General features: G+C 46.3%; 2 protein-coding genes across 2 annotated transcripts; both read left to right on the forward strand.

Annotated features, from left to right (window-relative positions):
• Window positions 1-2,587: 2,587 nt before the first annotated feature.
• On the forward strand, window positions 2,588-3,720 carry PtA15_2A119 (uncharacterized protein; the record flags this gene model as incomplete). The annotated part of the gene is made up of 4 exons (XM_053166107.1): window positions 2,588-3,059; window positions 3,205-3,388; window positions 3,483-3,564; window positions 3,658-3,720. 4 exons carry the CDS (start codon window positions 2,588-2,590, stop codon window positions 3,718-3,720), a joined length of 801 nt encoding a protein of 266 aa, XP_053017362.1.
• A 10,319-nt stretch (window positions 3,721-14,039) lies between these two features.
• PtA15_2A120 (uncharacterized protein) lies at window positions 14,040-15,495 on the forward strand (the record flags this gene model as incomplete). The annotated part of the gene is made up of 3 exons (XM_053166109.1): window positions 14,040-14,326; window positions 14,402-14,628; window positions 14,741-15,495. The coding sequence occupies 3 exons, from the start codon at window positions 14,040-14,042 to the stop codon at window positions 15,493-15,495; spliced, it is 1,269 nt and encodes a 422-aa protein (XP_053017363.1).
• Between the last annotated feature and the right edge of the window lie 3,231 nt (window positions 15,496-18,726).

An 18,726-nucleotide genomic window follows, 5' to 3' on the forward strand; every position in this document is an offset into this window, starting at 1 on the left:
CACCCAACTCAATGGCCCGGTCACCCGGTCATCAAGTTGGGTATGTATCCGCTCGACGACCGGGTGACCGGGCCATCGAGTGGATGGTACACACTCCACTCGATGGCCCGGTCACCCGGTCGTTGAGCGGATACGCACCCAACTCGATGGCCCGGGCACCAACCTCCAGAGGCACTCGGCCAAGCGGGAGTTGGGTATGTGCCCAGACGCGCTTGCAACACCATACACACTCCACTCGATGGCCCGGTCACCCGGTCATCGAGTTGGGTATGTATCCGCTTGATGACCGGGTGAGGTATGTATCCGCTCAACAACCGGGTGACCGGGCCATCGAGTGGATGGTACACACTCCACTTGATGGCCCGGTCACCCGGTCATTGAGTGGATGGTACACACTCCACTCGATCGCCCGGTCACCCGGTCGTTGAGCGGATACACACCCAACTCGATGGCCCGGGCACCCGGTCATTGAGTGGAGTTGTTGACCGGATGACCGGGCCATCAAGTTGGGTGTGTATCCGCTCGACGACCGGGTGACCGGGCCATTGAGTGGAGTGTGTACCATCCACTCGATGACCGGGTGACCGGGCCATCGAGCGGATACATACCCAACTCGATGACCGGGTGACCGGGCCATTGAGTTGATGGTACACACTCCACTCAATGACCGGGTGACCGGGCCATTGAGTTGGGTGTGTATCTGCTCGATGGCCCGGTCATCCGGTCATCAAGTGGAGTCTGTATCCACTTGATGACTGGGTGACCGGGCCATTGAGTGAATGGTACACACTCCACTTGATGATCAACCCGGTCATCAAGTGGAGTCTGTATTAACCCAAAGACTGGGTGACCTGGCCATCAAGCACTCAATGACCGGGTCAGGTCATTGAGTGGTGGATTATTGGTTAGCCACTTGTGAATTGACGACCCGACCGGGTCATCAAGTGGGGTTTATGTACAAATGGACAGTGTTGACCGGCCATCCAATGCAATTGATGGCCGGTCTGGACTCTGGGCCAGCCATTGGTGAGATGGGCAAGTTTTGGACTTACCTTTTTTCCTGCTTGTGTGGGTCCTGAATTGAATCCCCCAAAATGGGGGATTCAAAGTTGCAGAAAGTTCTGGAGATTTTTGGCTGGGACTTTTTTTTTCCTGAATTTAGCTGCTCCTGAAACAGTGCAGGAGTCAACTTTGAACCCCCCCAATCTGGGAACTCAGATTTTTCCAGATTTTGCAGGGAAATGGAGGACTTCCCGTCATTTTTGCATAAATCTGGAATTTCAGATTTTGCAGGGGAATCTGGAATTTGGGACTCTGGATGGCTTTGGGGATCTTCAGGGACCTAGATTTCCCTGCAAAATCTGAAATCTGGCGGCTTAGATCTGACTTTCCAGATCAACAGGAAGTCCTCCAATGGAGGACTTCCCATCAATCTGGGAACCCCTTCCAGACCCAGATCTGAGCCAAATTTTGCAGGGAAATTTGGGCTTTGAGACTCTGGGAGGCTCTCAGATTGCTCCCAGATTGCGACGGGAAGTCCTCCAATCTGGGCTCAATTGGCCCAAATCCTAGATCTGCCTAGATTTCCCTGCAAAATCTGGCAAAATCTGGCAAAATCTGGGTTTCCAGATCAGCGGGAAGTCCTCCAATACAACACTGGGTCGCTACGCTATTTCAGCGCTACGCGTTAGCGTAGCAGCAAAAAGCGCCCATCTATTTTGCATAGCATTAGCGAGCTGTTAGCGCCGCTACGCTGCGCTAATTTTCAGCGGCGCTAACAGCGCGCCAATTCTTTGTTAGCGTTAGCGCGCCGCTACAGTCGCTACGCTACGCTGCGCTGCGCTACAGCGCTTTTAGCGGAAAAAAGCCCTTTTTTCCCGCTAAAGGCGCTGTAGCGCAGCGTAGCGCGCGCTCTTTTGCGCCCTGCATGTGTAGCGTTAGCGCAATTGCGCGCATCTGCGCTAACGCTACGCTATCAGCTAAAATAGCTGCGCACCGTGTGCGCGTAGCGTTAGCGCATATGCGTGCAATTGCGCTAACGCTACGCTAAAAAATACCGCATTTGCGCTGCGCCACGCTACGCTAACCGCTATGGTTAGCGTAGCGACCCAGTGTTGTCCAATATATACAAAGATTCTTCATGATCTTGTACATCTTGTGTTCCCACAAAGCTTCTTTTCCCAGTGGCAAATAGTGTGTCCAGAAAGGATTGAAAATGACATTCTTCTATTTCTCTACCCTAGCGGGGTACACACCACGCACAAGTCCCTTCGAAGGACCCTGCGGGACGACATCCCCCTCCACCAAAACCACCTGAAGCAGCCAAAGGCAAAATCAGCCTCACTTGTGATGGCCGGACCCCGACACTGCCAGGCAATGCCTCGGTGCCAAGAATTGGTACCCAATCGGATCTCGTCGGGTAGATCCGAAATGGCCGGGTTCGGAGTACATAGTTGTATGCTTGTAGCATTCCCCCCCGTGGGAGCTTTGGTTGAGGAGCGAATACCCGGCGTGTAAGCACAGCCCTCTGGGCCCGGGCCGTGGCGTAATCAATCCCAGAACCCAGCACTGAACCACGACGAGCACGATGGCCAACTTGCAACAGAGCGAACAGCATCAGCACATCCAGCCACTCTCAGCATCAACCCATTCTTCTTCCTCTTCTTCAGTCCTTGCACCTAGCTCAGGTCACTCCCCATTCGCCCGCGCAGCCGATTTCAACCATGACTCATACTTGCCAAGCTCAATAGCCAACTCCCGATTCGCGCCTTCTAATTCTGCCTACAACTTTGCTTCCTTACTCAATCCTGCATCCTCACCGAATCCCGCGACGCCAGCCAGCTCTAATGGTCACCTTCCTTCTCCCTACCCTAATCAAACTCACTCGCCTTCTGCAAACTTGAATCACACGCAAAATAATCTCGCTCCAAATGTCCCCGCCCATCATCCCAACCGATCTCCTGCGAACAATGCCGCCAGAACTGGTCAAACTTTAGATGAGATGTATGCTGTCCCCGAAAACTACTTAGAGATCGAAGTGCGGAATCCCATGACTTATGGTAAGTATCATTCTTTCAACGCCAATCGCGTAAATACACAGACAAACGCATTAATTCACAACAGAAAAGAATAAAAGAAACTGATGAGTAGGTGCTTTCTTTCATAATTTAAATCAACTGATTTTGAACGCGGTGAAATCTAAAGATAATATCCGAAAGCCGTACACAGATTATGAGATCACATGTCGAACAAACATCCCAGCGTTCAAAGTAAAATACTCATCGGTCCGACGAAGATATTCTGACTTTGAAGCGTTCAGAGATATCTTAGAACGAGAGACCACTCGAGTGAATATTCCTTCCTTGCCGGGCAAAGTCTTTACTAATCGGTAAGTTTCAGCCCCTCCTGATCATCAGAATAAGCTACCAATTCAACCATATGTAAATCTTTCCACTTTTCACTCTGGGGGAGAAAAAATGAAGTTTCAGCGACGAAGTGATTGAAACAAGACGAGAAGGACTCGAAAGGTTCTTGCAAATCGTAGCTGGCCATCCGCTTCTACAGGTATGCAGACCATCGGTTCCATTTCAATATTCTTAAACGTCGAATGATTAAAAATTGAAGCTGACTTAATCTGCTGGTTTTGTGCAACAAAAGACCGGATCGAAGGTCCTTTGTGCATTCTTACAAGACCCCCAATGGAATCCACACAATTGGTGACATCCCTGTTTTATGAGCCGGTGACTTCAATTACCTTATTTACTCCCTACCTTCCTTTCTATAGTCCTTTTCCCCTGCATTTCTTTGTGATTTCTCACAATTCCAAAGCATTTTTTGCCCTCGTGTATTCTATCTTAGAGCCTTGCTTTAGCTCTCCCCCCATTTTTCTTTTTTCCTGATTGAATCATGAAGTTGTTTTCTTTTTTTTTACTTATCTCTGATCTTGTCATCATCGTGTCTCTCCCCCTTGACGACCGGTGTAGACCGGTAATCGAGGTTATTGTTGTGTTGGGTTCCTATGTATTTTTGTTATCGAGGTCGGAGCCCCGGATTAGAATTTTACCGCCCCGCCTTACTATTTATGTAGGCGGGTGGGGGTTGAGTTTTGAGCGCGGGGCTGTAAAGTGCTGCCACAGCCGCATTCTCAGCCCGCGCTGGAGATACTCTTAGATCAAAAAGAGAGCAATGGCTTGACCACGAGTGCAGTCTGACAAGCTTAACACAAGTATTCCTCTGAAGGAGAGACTTGCCTCTAAAGTGGCATGTCTCGCCCTGCAGAATTGAGACAAATGGCAGGGAGGATACCACATTCCCCCATTTTCCCCACCATCTCCCCCTAGACTTCTGATTCTCACTGTGCCTTTGACACCATGAAAATCACCAGGTTCTTAGCTTATTTTCACCCATTTCAAACTCCTAAATATCCATCCCCCCTGGCAAGAAACATCCTGTAAATGTTGTTACATGATGGATGTCTGTAACCAATCCACCCCCTTTGAGCCTGTGCAAGCTCAGGGAATTTCAAATTTTGAGCTCAAAAATGCCCCAAAGACCCCTTCAGAACCAGTCCAGAGTATGTGGATAGGGCTAGTAGTTATGAGGGGCAGTAAGTTGAAAAAAATCAGGGAATGAAAGCTGAGATAGCAGGCTACAAGTCTGTGTTGGATTTTCATCTTCCTTCTGCCTCACTCTCTCTTCCCAGACTTCCTTGAATCCTTGTATCCTCACACTCATGCTTGTCACACTCACAGTGGTTGTCTTTTATTGCTTGGTCATGCTGCTTTTCTTGCTGATAATTTAGACTTTGATCCCTGCTCAGATTAGACTGATAGCTTTCCTTGATTACTGCTTTCCTTGTGTGTGCGCGTGCTCTGCCTGTGACAGATACTAGTTTCCTGTGATTTTCTTCTCTGAGATTCTAGATTGTTTAATTCATTTCTAGACTCCTGGGGTTCTCAAACTCCACCTCTCACCGCAGCTGACCATCTCCACCACATCCCTGTCCCCTCCCCATCCCGGCTGCTGCATTGTGTGTGCCAGCTGGCATGAGATTTTGTCAATCCATGGATGGTTGCATATATCCAATGCACACTTTCAGATCATCCAGTGGATGCTCAGAGACCATCGAACAGATTTATTCTGGGGAAACGTCTGGGATCAAGCAGTTAGAATTATATCCCACAGATGCTCCCTGCAGTGCAAGAGTGGTAAATCAGAAAATATGTCCCAAAGCACATCCAAATGATGTCTGCCACAACCCGTGGTGTAGCTGGTATACACTCTGTCCATCTGAGCCCCTGCGCACCCTAGAGGTTGTGTGTTTGACTTGGGCTGCCCAATCTCCACTCTCCTCACCAAACCTCTAACCTCTCCTCCTCCACCCCCACCACACCCTCCATGTGAACCAGAAACCTGCCCCCTGCTGCATTGGCTGTGCCAACTGGCCTGAAATTTTGGAAATCCAAGGATGGTTGCATATGTCCAATGGACACTTGCATACCATGCAGCAGACTCTTGGGGATCATCTGGGGGATGTATTCTGGAGAAACATCCAGAATCAAGCAATTATAATTTTATCCCGTGGAGGCTTCCTGCAGTGCAAGAGCAGGAAATCTGTGGAAATGTCCAAAAGGAATTTCAATTGACATACACCACAACCTGTGCAGTGCGGTGGGCAGACAGGTTGGTCCAACTAAATGAGAACCATTCATATATACCTGTCTGATGGCCTTGTCAGACAGCACTACAAACATTATGTACTTTACATGCATATATAGCAGTTCAATGTCATGGTATAGCGGTTCAACATACAGCGGTTGCATTTTTTTTAGTACTACACACCAGGGGAGATATGTTCCCACTCCCCAGGGAGTGCCAGAGCTGAATTTGATGTGATTTTTGGTCGGATGTGAGCCTGATGTGCATCAGTAACTCATCCCTAAATGAATGGAAGTGGATGCAGAAGTGAGTCAAAAGTCAGTCAGAATTGATTTGGGAGTCAACACAATGTTGTGTAGAATTCTTTCATTTTCTAGGTACAACTAGAGGAAAAAATATGATGAAATGATATTTCACCCAAGTCCAACTCATCAATTGCTCCTGTTTGATGATGTCAAAGGATAGGAAAGCAAAATTGCCATTCTTGAATGTAATTCCTGTAAAAAAAATGAGTTTCTTGTAATTCACATTATATGCCCTCATGTACAAAATTAAAGTAAAAGTCAACTTGGTATTATTGGGTTTAGAATTTTGGAATGTGGTAATGTTGCAGTAAAATTAGTGAAACCCATTTTCTTGGAAATGCTGTAATTAATTTGAATTTGGCTAAAAAAATGGTGATAAACTATTGTATTGGGGTGAAAGTCTGAGGTAAGTCAAGGTTGGATTGCAGTGCCACCCCAGTTTGGCGACATATCCTGGCCTCTTCACAAAAATGATTGTGTGATTTTTTTTTTTTTTTTTGCTTTTCAAAATCCACATGTGCACATGCAAGTGAACTTTTTTGCACTTTGCTAATAGTCACCCTATTGTACGCGCGTACATTGAGGTGGAAATATCACAGGATGGGCCTTTCACAGCCACATGAAAAGTAAAAACTTTGTGTTGAGACACCAATTGTCCCCCTGATGTACGCGAGTACATGAGGGGGATAATATGACATACTGCACCTTTCACATCCCCATGAAAAGGACACACTGGTCATGGAGCCAAGAAAGGATTATATTTTGGATGAGTTCCAGATGAGTTCTGGATTATTCCTTGGTAAGTTATGGTTTCTTTCAGGATGATTTCCAACTGATTTCAAGCTGACTTCCAGTCTTGTTCATACGTATTCAATATTTCTTTACCAAAGGCCTCCAGCACAGTTATGGAAAAAAGTTACGGTAAGGCACTCCCTGGGGAGTGGGAACATATCTCCCCTGGTGAAAAATGAAAATTATTGAATTGAAAAAGAATTTGACTTGGTATTGTTCAAAATTTACAGCTCATTAAGCACACAATGCATCTTTGAAAATTTGCCATTAGCAGGATTTTGCTCCATTATCTGGAATATAAGTTGGTTTGCATCAGTGTGTAATGCCACAATCAGTGAGGAGAGTGTTTTTTATGAGATAATATTCAATCAAGAACAATTGGGGACCATTCAATTTACATTTGCAGCATTTTTCCACCCCAATGTGCATGCTTGCAGCCTAAATAGCAGGATTTTCACCTGTTTTTGCTATTTTACACCAGTGTGTAATGCCACAATCAGTGAGAGGAGTACTTTTTATGGAATATTATTCAACGGATGTACTTTGCGCACTGCGAAAAACTTGTCGCGCACTGCAGGGGGTGTCCACTCGACGTCCCGGCCACAGTGCGCGGAAGCTCAAAACGCTTCACGCACTGCAAATGAAAAAGCTTGAAAATCCCCTTTTTTTTTTCTGCCAGCCGGCAGAGGGGATTTTTCTTGCCCCTCCTTCATTTTCTTGGGGTATTTGGACCCCTCAGCATGACGTAGAAAAAGGATGATAAAGAAATACAAAAACTAGGCAGAGCGCCTCCCCGGGGCGCACCCCCCCTGAATTTTCAACCTGCCAAAAGTCCATGGATCGGGTACAAAGCCCCTCGAAAACAGAGTTCGAGGGGCAGAAGTACATTCCCCATGACTTCGCCATGCCAATGGCCGGCACAGGTTGGTCCCGGAGCGGAGTACAACATGCAAACTCCCCCAATGACCGGCCAGCACCCAGGGGGAGTGCAAATCACCGGTCATTGAGTGGATTAAGCAGTCCTCTCGATGACTGGAACGGTCCCGGTCATCAAGAGGGCTAAATGGTCATCTCGATGACCGGGAACGTTCCGGTCATCAAGAGGGCCAAATGATCCTCTCGATGACCAGAACCGTTCCAGTTATTGAGACTCAGAGAATTAAACCCTCTTCTTGATGAACGGGTCCATTCCGGTCATCGAGAGGAGGAAACACTCCTCCTCTCAATGACTGGAACAGACCCAGTCATCAAGAGGAGTCTTTAATCTTCTCTCAATGACCTGGGGAAGTAAAGAGCCCGGTCATCAAGAGTGATCCTCCTCTCAATGGCCGGGTCTGTTCCGGTCATTTAAAGGAGTAAAGACTCCCCTCGATGACCGGAGGGAACCGTTCATCACTCCTCTCCTTGAACAGTTCACTCCGGCCATTGAGGGAGTGCTTCTCCTCTCGGTGACCGGAGCAGACCCGTTCATCAAGCGGATTAAGTTTTGATGACCGGGTCTGCTCCGGTCACCAAGAGTTTCTCTTCTCGATGACCGGGACTGTTCCGGTCATTGAGAGGTTTGTTTACTCTTCTCGATGACTGGGACCATTACGGCTATCGAGAGGTGTGTTTACTCCTCTCAATGACCGGGACCGTTCCGGTCATCAAGAGGTTTGTGTACTCCTCTCAATGACTGGAACGGTCCCGTTCATGGAGAGGTGTGTTTACTTCTCTCAATGAACGGGACCGTTGTAAGACTCAAAAGGTGTCGTGAGACCCTTTTGCTGAATGGCAAAAGGTATGGATGAGGTGCAAGCTCTGCCTTTCTGTATATCAGAAAACAAGACCACCAAGGTAAGCTTGGCAATTTATTTTGTGATAGGATATGTTCGAAGATGAGATATATAAGAGGATTGTTGTTGATGTCCGAGGTTGATGGGGTTACTGATGTATGTGATAGGTGACGGTGACTTGATGTCTCGAGTGGGGGTTGAACCTAGGTCCTTGGCCTGAGGGTATATAAGTTCAGAACGTGAGGGGTGATGAGGGTGAGAGGGAGCTAAGCTCAACCAGGAGTGGAACCAGGGACTGGTTACTGGTGAAAGGTGTGTGACTGAGCGGTGATATGAATTTCAAATAAAGTGTGAAAGGTATGTGAACTGAGTGGTGGTGTGAGCTGATAACTGTGATATGGATAGATAATATGAGTGATAAGTGAGTAGGGAATATAGACCGCCGGATGGCATGAGGATCTGAGGGGGAATGTCCCCTGATGGGATGAGGAGAAAACAACTGGCAGGCAGAGGCCTCCTTATATAGACAATGATGAGGGAATTTAGCTCCAGGGGAACAGCTTTGAGGGAATTTGGCTGGTGAGAAAGTACAACTGAGGGAATTTAGCTAGACTATTTACAATGCGTCCCTTTGATATGCAAACAGGATCATATATATTCATACAAGGATTTTCCAAGATCAAAGATATGCAAATGGGAAACAAACATATGCAAGGGGAAATAGGAGGTGAGGCCTGATAAAAGGAAGGAAGAAAAGTAATTCATGTGCCGTATGCATTATGCCAAGTATGGTAGCCAAGAGTTGAGTCTGTGTGTGAACCCACTCGGACTGGTGCGTGAAAGGGGTGATTTGCGTATCTTCTGATCCGGTAGAGATATGAGGGTGGTTTCAGTGGGTGACTAGGGGCTATTTTGGTCCTAGATTCCATTTCTGCTTTCCAGTTGGCTGTATCTTGAGGCGTTTTGTGAGTACACATAAAAGTTTGAATTTTCCTCCTACAAACACAGGAATAATGACCACACCGTCCCAGTCATCGAGAGGACTGCTTAATCCACTCAATGACCGGTGATTTGCACTCCCCCTGGGTGCTGGCCGGTCATCGGGGGAGTTTGCATGTTGTACTCCGCTCCGGGACCAGCCTGTGCCGGCCATTGGCACGGCGAAGTCATGGGGAATGTACTTCTGCCCCTCGAACTCTGTTTTCAAGGGGCTGTGTACCCGATCCATGGACTTTTGGCAGGTTGAAAATTCACGGGGGGTGCGCCCCGGGGAGGCGCTCTGCCTAGTTTTTGTATTTCTTTATCATCCTTTTTCTACGTCATGCTGAGGGGTCCAAATACCCCAAGAAAATGAAGGAGGGGCAAGAAAAATCCCCTCTGCCAGCTGGCAGAAAAAAAAGGGGATTTTCAAGCTTTTTCCACTACAAACATTTATTATTTTGCCCCAAAACAAAATAAAAGTCAACATGAAAAAAATAAAACCAAAATTTCACTCAGGGGAACAAACTGAGCATGCTGAGCCAAAAAAATAAAATGTCCCAAACTGAGCAAAAATTGTCAGACAATGTTTTGGGATGGTTTTTTTTCACGGGCCTGGTGGGCCCAGAGCGGGCTTGAGCGGGCCTTGAGCAGGCCTGAGACGGGCCCGCCCCAAAAGCACATTGGGTCAGTATTAAAGGAGTTTTGCCTTGCCCTGGGAGCTTCTGGGGCTTTTGATGGGCCCAAAGTCTCAACATGGGCTTTTGGTGGTCTAGAAGTATCAACCTGGGCCACTGAATAGCCCATGGGCCTTTGAATTCACAGAAAGCCCACCATGAGCCCTCACATAGCTAATGGGCTCTTGGTGGCCCATGAAGATCACTATGGGCCAACTACTTCCATCATGGGATCCCATGGGCTTTTGCTTCCTTTCTGGGCCCCAAAAAGCCCATGGGGAGCTTTTTGGACCACCAAAAGCCCATGAGGATATCTGTTGGCCCATGGAGATTTTCATGGGCCACCAAAAGCCCATGAGGGTATCTGTTGGCCCATGAAGATTTTCATGGGCTACCAAGAGCCCATCAGCTATGTGGGGGCTCATGGTGGGCTTTCTGGGAATTCAAAAGCCCATGGGCTATTCAGTGGCCCGGGTTGATACTTCCAGACCACCAAAAGCCCATGTTGAGATTTTGGGCCCATCAAAAGCCCCAGAAGCTCCCAGGGCAAGGCAAAACTCCTTTAATACTGACCCAATTTGCTTTTGGGGCAAGCCTGTCTCAGGCCCGCTCAAGCCTGCTCCGGGCCCACCAGGCCCGTGAAAAAAAACCATCCCAAAACATTGTCTGACAATTTTTGCTCAGTTTGGGACATTTTATTTTTTTGGCTCAGCATGCTCAGTTTGTTCCCCTGAGTGAAATTTTGGTTTCATTTTTTTCATGTTGACTTTTAGGTTTTTTTTGGGCAAAATGCTAAATGTTGGTAGTGTTCATTTGCAGTGCGCGAAGCGTTTTGAGCTTCCGCGCACTGTGGCCGGGACGTTGAGTGGAGGCCCCCTGCAGTGCGCGACGAGTTTTTTGCAGTGCGCAAAGTACATCCGTTATTCAATAGGGGAGTTCACAATTGAAATTTACAAAACTTTGGGACACATTTTAAGGTGTTTATGAACATTTTTTAAAAAAATTGATAAATTGCACTGATTGATCAGTCTCACCTACTTCTGTGCATTTTCCCAAAATTTTGAAACTTTGTTCATAAAGGCCTAAAATTTGGCTCCAAAGTTTAGTAAAATTCAATTGTGAACCCCCCTAATGGAGAACATTTGGGCACCATCTCATTTACAGTTGCGGCATTTTTCCACACCAATTTGCATACTCGCAGCCTGAATAGCAAGGTTTTCACCTGTTTTTGCTGTTTTGCACCAGTGTGTAATGCCACAATCAGTGAGAAGAGTATTTATTATGGAAGATTATTTAATGGAGAACATTTGTGCACCATTTAATTCACAGTTGCGGAACTTTTCCACCCCAATGTGCATGCTCTAAGCTACTTCTATTCCAGATGATGAGGGAAAATGCTGCTAATGGGCCATTTTCAAAGATGCATTTTGACATGAAGATGTAAATTTGAAAGTATACAAATTCAATTGCTTCTTCAATTCAACAATACAATCTGCATTAGAGATGGCCATTTTGCACCTGCTGGCGGGTACCCGCCAACAAGGCAACTGTGCACCCTTTCAGGTACCCATGGCGGTGTGAGATGTTCAATCCTAGTAAAAATTCAAGGAATTCACTCCACAACAGCCCTGGGTACCTGCCAGGGTACACAGTTGCATCCTGAAAGGTGGTGGGTACCCGCCAGCGGGTGCAAAATGGCCATCTCTAATCTGCATTACTTTAAAAAAATGCAACCGCTATACCATGACTTTGAACTGCTATACATGTATGTAAAGTACATAATGTTTGTAGTGCAGGTTGGCTTGTCCACTCAGATCACCAACTGTCTGACAACCTTTCAGAGAAGCTGACACTCATTCCCCAGCCGTTAGAACCATTGGCTCAATCCATGCTTACCAGTGCATTGGCATGATTGGACTGCCCTTCCTGTTGGGGGTGGTGTTTTGGTGTCAAGTTAGCCCAGTCTGACACTCTTGGAAGTCCAATTTCAGGCTTGGTTGGCCCAACCATAATCCAATACAGGAGCAAACAAAATTTAAATCTTGTTCTACAAGTGGAGATGTAGTGAAGCATTGCGCCCATTGACTTGGATCAGATCACAACAATCTCAGAACGCTACTGCTTCTTATATTTTCATTTGATTATTTTCTCTTTTCATCCAGAAGAGAGCAACTTTGCTACTGCTCTTAGGTAAAAAAAATTCAACCAATTTCACAGAGATTAATTGTAAATACATAGACACCTCAGTATTACAAAAGTACATAATAAATCTTAGTCCTTTGAAACTTTTCAGGAACATCATAGAATAGGGAGGCTCACAATGGAAATTGGCAAAACTTTAGAGCCCATTTTGAGGTGTTTATGAACATTTTTTCACATTTGATAATGTGTAAGGGACAATGTCAACCAGTGAAATTGATGGACCTGAGGTAGTCAAGAAACTTCAGTCTTGTTTGGTTTGTATTTTAGCACACTCCTAATAACTGAGTGAGATTTGCCACACTCCAAATAATTGAGTGTGCCACAATTACATTCTGGGAGCAGCAGTGGGAGGATATGCTACATGAAGCTTTTTTTAGTTATCCATATTAATTACTTCAGGAGAATGTATACTTTTTGGCCCATATAACCATATCATAATGTAACAGTTTTGTTTTTGCCGTTATTTTAATTTCCAGGTAATTCAAATGTGCTTTAATCTAGGTGAACACACCAGTGGTACTTCATGGCAAGCAGGTTTGTACCCTTGCAGGATTCAGCTGATCTGTGGAACTGACAAGGTTGGGCTTGGTAAGCTTTTTGGTTCCAAAAATTGGCATCTTTTCCCAGTTGGTTCCACAAAGCGGCATTTGGCCTCTATGGATTCCACAAAACAGATCCCTTGCACCCTGCGCTGCAAGAAAAAGTCAAGCAACTGCAAGCAGTTGACACATGAGAACTCCAAGCAAGCTTGTGGTATTACACAAGCCTTTGTCAAGGCTTACTGTGGACCAAGCCTCAATGCACAGTGACTGTGCAGAAAAAGCTTATGTGTTTTTTGGTGGAGCTAGAACATCAGTTCCACAGCATTAACACACATGTCAACTGCTAGCAGTTGAGGGAGTTTTTCTTGCAGTGCTGGGGACCATGTTGGTTCCATGGCATCAGCACCATTTTCAACCTCCAACCAGGATGAGCTCAGGCTAGCCCTGACATGTTGAACGCTTGAGAAAAGATGATCATGGAAAAAAAGAAAGAAAAAAAAAAGTTGAAAGAAGAAACTTAAACAAAAAATGACATAAGATACCAAAAGAAAGACAAGTAGGCATTTATGTCCTTGGAAGGGAATCCAGTTGATACAAGCAAGGAAACACCTACGGGAGGAGGAAGGCAACAAACAAGGTTTTCAGCCCAAATCCAAAAACCCATCAAGCGGGCATGTTGACATAAGGGGTAGGCCTCCACCGTTGTGGACAGCTCCGCTGTTGGCTCCCGCTCCCGCCTGTGAGGTCTAGTAAGCTTGCTATCCCTTCAAATAGCCAGCACCCAACCCACTTTGTGTTATCCCCCCGCAAACCGTCGCAGGACGTCCGGCAGCGGTCGTGGGAACGCTGACTGACTTTTGGACTTGTTTCAGCCACCCCCCAAAAAAATTGACACTGGAAATTCCTTGCGCTCCGGCTGCTGCGGGCTGAAGCGAAGCGCCTTCGGAGAGTGATCCGCGCGGGATCCCCCGGATCATCCGCTCGAAGGGCGCGAGGTTTCTTCCCGAACTTGACACAAGTCCGGAGGTTTCGCACTGCCTCGGAGGGGTTTATGTAAGCTCGATTTTTTTCCGGTCCGGGCAATATTCATCTAAGATCTGGTGGGCAAAGATGGCCTGCACAACGGTAGTCGAAGACCAGCCGGCGACGACGACTGAAGATTCCCCTAACGGCCCGTTTGAAGGACCGGAAAAGTTGCTCGAACTCTGGTTTGCTCCCTCGGCCGACCAGGTGCCTGTTGACTCTAACATCGGCAAAAGATCTGCGGTTTCGAATGGCCCCAAGCTCTCTGGTCTTCGTACCGTCACCCACGATCTTTGGCGTGGCATGTTGGACGAGGTTAAGTGTAAAGTTCTCAGTGTCATCGAATCCGACGAAGTCGATGCTTTTCTGCTTTCGTAAGCATCTGCCCAATCCTTTCTATTTATGGAAATAAGTTGAGCCTGCCATCTGATTGCAATGTATGAATTCAGTGAATCGTCGATGTTTGTCTGGCCACACAAGATAATCCTCAAGACATGCGGCACCACTGGATTACTTCTGGGCTTAGATACCCTTCTGAAGATCGCCAGAGAAGAATGCGGATTTTCCGGGGCCTGGCGTTGGTTTTATAGTAGAAAAGCATTCATGTTTCCTGCCCAGCAATCAGCTCCACATACCTCTTGGGAAGATGAGACCAAGTTTTTGGATCAAAGATTTGGTAGGTCTGCTCTTTAATTATTATTATTTTTTCCAGCATCAATCCAGCCATTCTCCATATCTAGCCTGGCAGCTACTAATTGAGCAAATATTCTATGATTTATTTTGACTAGCTCCTCATGCGACGGCCCAAGTGCTAGGAAACAACCCTTGGTATCTTTATCATAGAACAGCGCCACCTCGATCCGGCAACGCACCACAGTCAGGTGTGATCTTATCGACCCCCGCCCACGCAGACGTCACCCAGTTGAACGGATCTTCTGAAGCTATCGAGCCTGATCAAGTTGGGCGCCTGGCCGAAAGAGACTACACCCTGGAGATTTTGATGACAGGCTTAAGCCGACAAGCCGCTAGTCACTTTGAGTCAAGCGATGATTTGGGTGAAGGCCATGATCCCGGGATGAAGATTGCGACGACGCACCAGATCGATGCTGCTTCGTTACTCGGAGGTGGCGAGACTGATGCCTACCTCTTTTCACCCTGTGGCTTCTCGGCCAATCTGGTCGGTGGTCCAGACAAGAAGCGATACGGGACGATCCATGTGACTCCTGAGCCCTCACACAGCTTTGCCTCATTTGAAACCAATGTGGATTATACCCATCGGCATGAAGATCTAAAGAAAGTGATCTCTCGAATCCTCAAGACCTTCGAACCAAAGAAGACGACGATCACTCTCTTCAACTCTCATTCTGAAGATAGCTCCAACCACGACTGTTCGCACTCTGATTTAGACCAAAAATTGGACCAACTTCTTGAGGAAGATCTAAAAAGTTTGTATCGACTTGGTGAACAAAAAGATCATGAACTTGATGACTATAACTTGGCTTATATCAGCTTGGAGCGCCGAGAAGAATTCCCTGAAGATTGACCCGATTTTCTTCGATATTTTATGGTCTCCTTTTTTTTCTCTTCAATTTTTCTCATTCGGAAAGGAGCTTCTACTTTTAATAAGGATTGTAGGTCTTACCTGTCCTTGCCTCGAAGTTAGTGTTTGTTTATAGATTTTCCCAAGTTATACAAGAGTTGGTGCATTGATAAATAGTCAAATGAAGGCAAAGATACACACTTGATTTCAACAAACTTCAAAGCAAGAAGCAATCACCAAGATATACGCAAAGGCATCGTGATCCGGCCTTCTCTATCAATGTGTCTCAGTAATATTGGATAACATCTGTCCTACATCACATGAAATGAAAAAACTCACACATAGATAAAAACAAGTAGACGCAATTACATCATGTTGTAATAACGGGGCTCACAATAGCACTTTAGAAAAATGTTCCTTGTTTTGAGCACCAGTTAGAGAGACTTCTGTGTTGAAATGGATGTCACCGCTTATCGAACAAATTGCTTCCTCGCTGAAATCGAAAGTACCAGCTCAGCACTCACGCGCTTGGCGGTCCCAGCCTACGGTACCTATAAAGGGCATTAAATCGAAACGCATGCTGGATGGGGCGATCATGTCCCAGTATTCCAAGGTCGATTATCACATTCAAGATGTTCTGGTCCCTTTCGACCTTGAGGAGAGCCAAAAAAGAAATCCTGCTCTTGACTTGGCCAAATACGTCTGCGAAGTCTTCCGAGCTCAGCCCACCCGAAGCTATGTCCTTGGGTTTACAATGTGCGGGACCTTGGTGAGGCTCTGGCAGTTTGATAGGTCCGGAGCCATTGGTTCCCAATCACTCAACATCCAAAGCACCAAAGAAGACCTTGACAAGTTCCTCACTCTCATTGTGATATTTTTAACGACCAATAAGCAAGTCCTTGGCTTCGATTCGACCTTCGATTATACTGACGGGCAGGATTCAATTAGCACCCAGCTTGGTCACAAATTCGTAATAGACCGCCTTATCTTCCGAGCGCCCGGAATCTGCGGACGTGGGACGACCTGCTGGCAAGCGCACCTCCTTGGAGATAAGGATCAAAAATTTCTGATCAAGGATTCCTGGCAACCTGACCACCACACAGAAGAAGGTCTTATGCTCCGCAAGGTGACAACACAAAACGCTCGCAATGTTGCAAGATATCATCATCATGAAGACGTCCACGTGGCTAGCCAGCAAGTCGACATAAGATCCTACGTTCGAGGGGGCGCCGATTTCGAACTCTGCACCAAGATGCGACTCACTAACGAGTCCCACGATCCACTAGTGCCAAATAAGTTTACCAATCGGGTTCAAAGACGGTTGATTCTCAAAGACGTGGGGGAACCCATCTATCATGTCGATTGTCCGATTCGTCTGTTGGAGGCCCTCGAGGGCTGTATCACAGGTCACAAGGACTTGTTGGAGGCGGGTTTTCTTCACCGAGATATCTCTACTAACAACCTCATGATCAATAGCCGGACAGACGACCCCGATCGAAAATCCTTCCTGATCGACCTAGATGTGGCGATTGACTACTCTATCCAGAATGCTCAAAAGCGCCACGCCAAAGCCGGCACCAAAGTTTTCATGTCGATCCATTTGCTTAACGGCAAGAACCACGATTTTGTTGATGATCTGGAATCCTTCTTTTGGGTTTTGATATGGATTTGCATCCATTATCCTGCCGAAGAAAGGATACCATCTAGTGTAACAGGATGGAATCAGCAGAACCTAGACACCTTAGGAAGCCTCAAGTTTTTTGCCATCCACAACCCCAACAAGCTGACAAAGGATTTCACAGATACATACGCCGATTCTGCTCTCATCGACTGTGTCTGCCAGTTTGCCGAAATCATGCGCGATCCCAAAGTCAGAGACAAAGATCATTGGCCAGCTGAGAAACTTTGTTGTATGATATTAGAAACTCTGCGAAACGCTCGAGAAAAGCTGGAGGAACGACCGAGCCATTCATAAGCGTAAGTAGCTCCACTAAATTACTGAAACAGTAGTTGTCTTTCCAATGTTGTCCAAAAAAGAGCCAGAGAAATGTCTTCTCTCAAATACATACCTGTTGTTTTTCACTGATCGTGGTTCAACGGAGTCTGAGATGATCAGCTCTCTGCTCAATGTTCTTGACCTCAGACTAACGGCCGAATCGCCGATATATTCACACAGCTTGGACAAGGTTGAACGGATTCGGAATCCGTAGGTTTGGTTACTTTCGCCAATGCCTGGGATGTAGCTTCCGGCGTCGAGGATTGAGCTACGCGCGATGAATTGGATTGAATATATTGTTTAGTTCACTTGAGATGTTCAAGAAAATTGGTTAGATTTTTTTTACTGACTGGGACCGCGAGGGAGAGAGAAGTGGAATGCATCCAAATTTTTTGGGACCTACTTGAACACTGACATCTGCCCTTGTAGAGGGTGAATCAAGTCTTTGGGGAGGGAATTTCATCTAAGATTCTGACAACAACCAAATCTGCAAAAATCTCAGCCCAAAATTATCTCTGGATTTGGAAAGTTGTTCCATACCCCTGATTACATTCAAAATCATATGTAACATTAGAATTCAGGTATAAGGTAGGAACTCATTGTCAGAGATAAGTAGAATAAGGGGAGTATCACAAATGAGTTTTTTTTTTGTGCTGAGATCATTGGATGAACAGTGCTTGTAATGGATTATATTAAACATGAGGCAGGAAGGTGTAGAAGAAAGGGATGGTGATGCAGGGCACAATAAAAGCTTAGGAGAGGAGGAAGAGTTGAGGCTCTTGATTTTCTGCTGCCGCCACTAGACACCAAAGTTAGAGAGATTCAAATGTGGGATCTTGAAGGATTGTGGGTTCAAACCTAACTTAGATAATTAGTTCCTCCTTGGGGAGCAAACCAACCTCTAGAGGAGTGACTTACTGGCTATGTTGACCCCGCAGCAGTAGAGAATTAGCCCTTTTGGTGGTGAATTTTTAAAACCAATCTCCTGCATGAGTTTCTGCATCTTTTTTTCTGTGATTTTCATTTGTGGGATGGATCAAGCTGTTCCCATCTTTCTGCTATTTTTTCTCATCCTTAACTCCTCTGGTTGAGCTGCAATCAGATTTGTAACATCATCAATTTCAGATTATGTACAGTGCAAAATGTGGAATGCACAGCAAAGCAGGCACATTCTAGTCACAAAAAAGGACTTCAAGGGCACTACCAGCATATTTGGCTGGGTTCAAGTCATCCTAGTT

Source organism: Puccinia triticina, chromosome 2A (genome assembly GCF_026914185.1).
Source record: "Puccinia triticina chromosome 2A, complete sequence".
Classification (NCBI taxonomy): Eukaryota; Fungi; Basidiomycota; class Pucciniomycetes; order Pucciniales; family Pucciniaceae; genus Puccinia; species Puccinia triticina.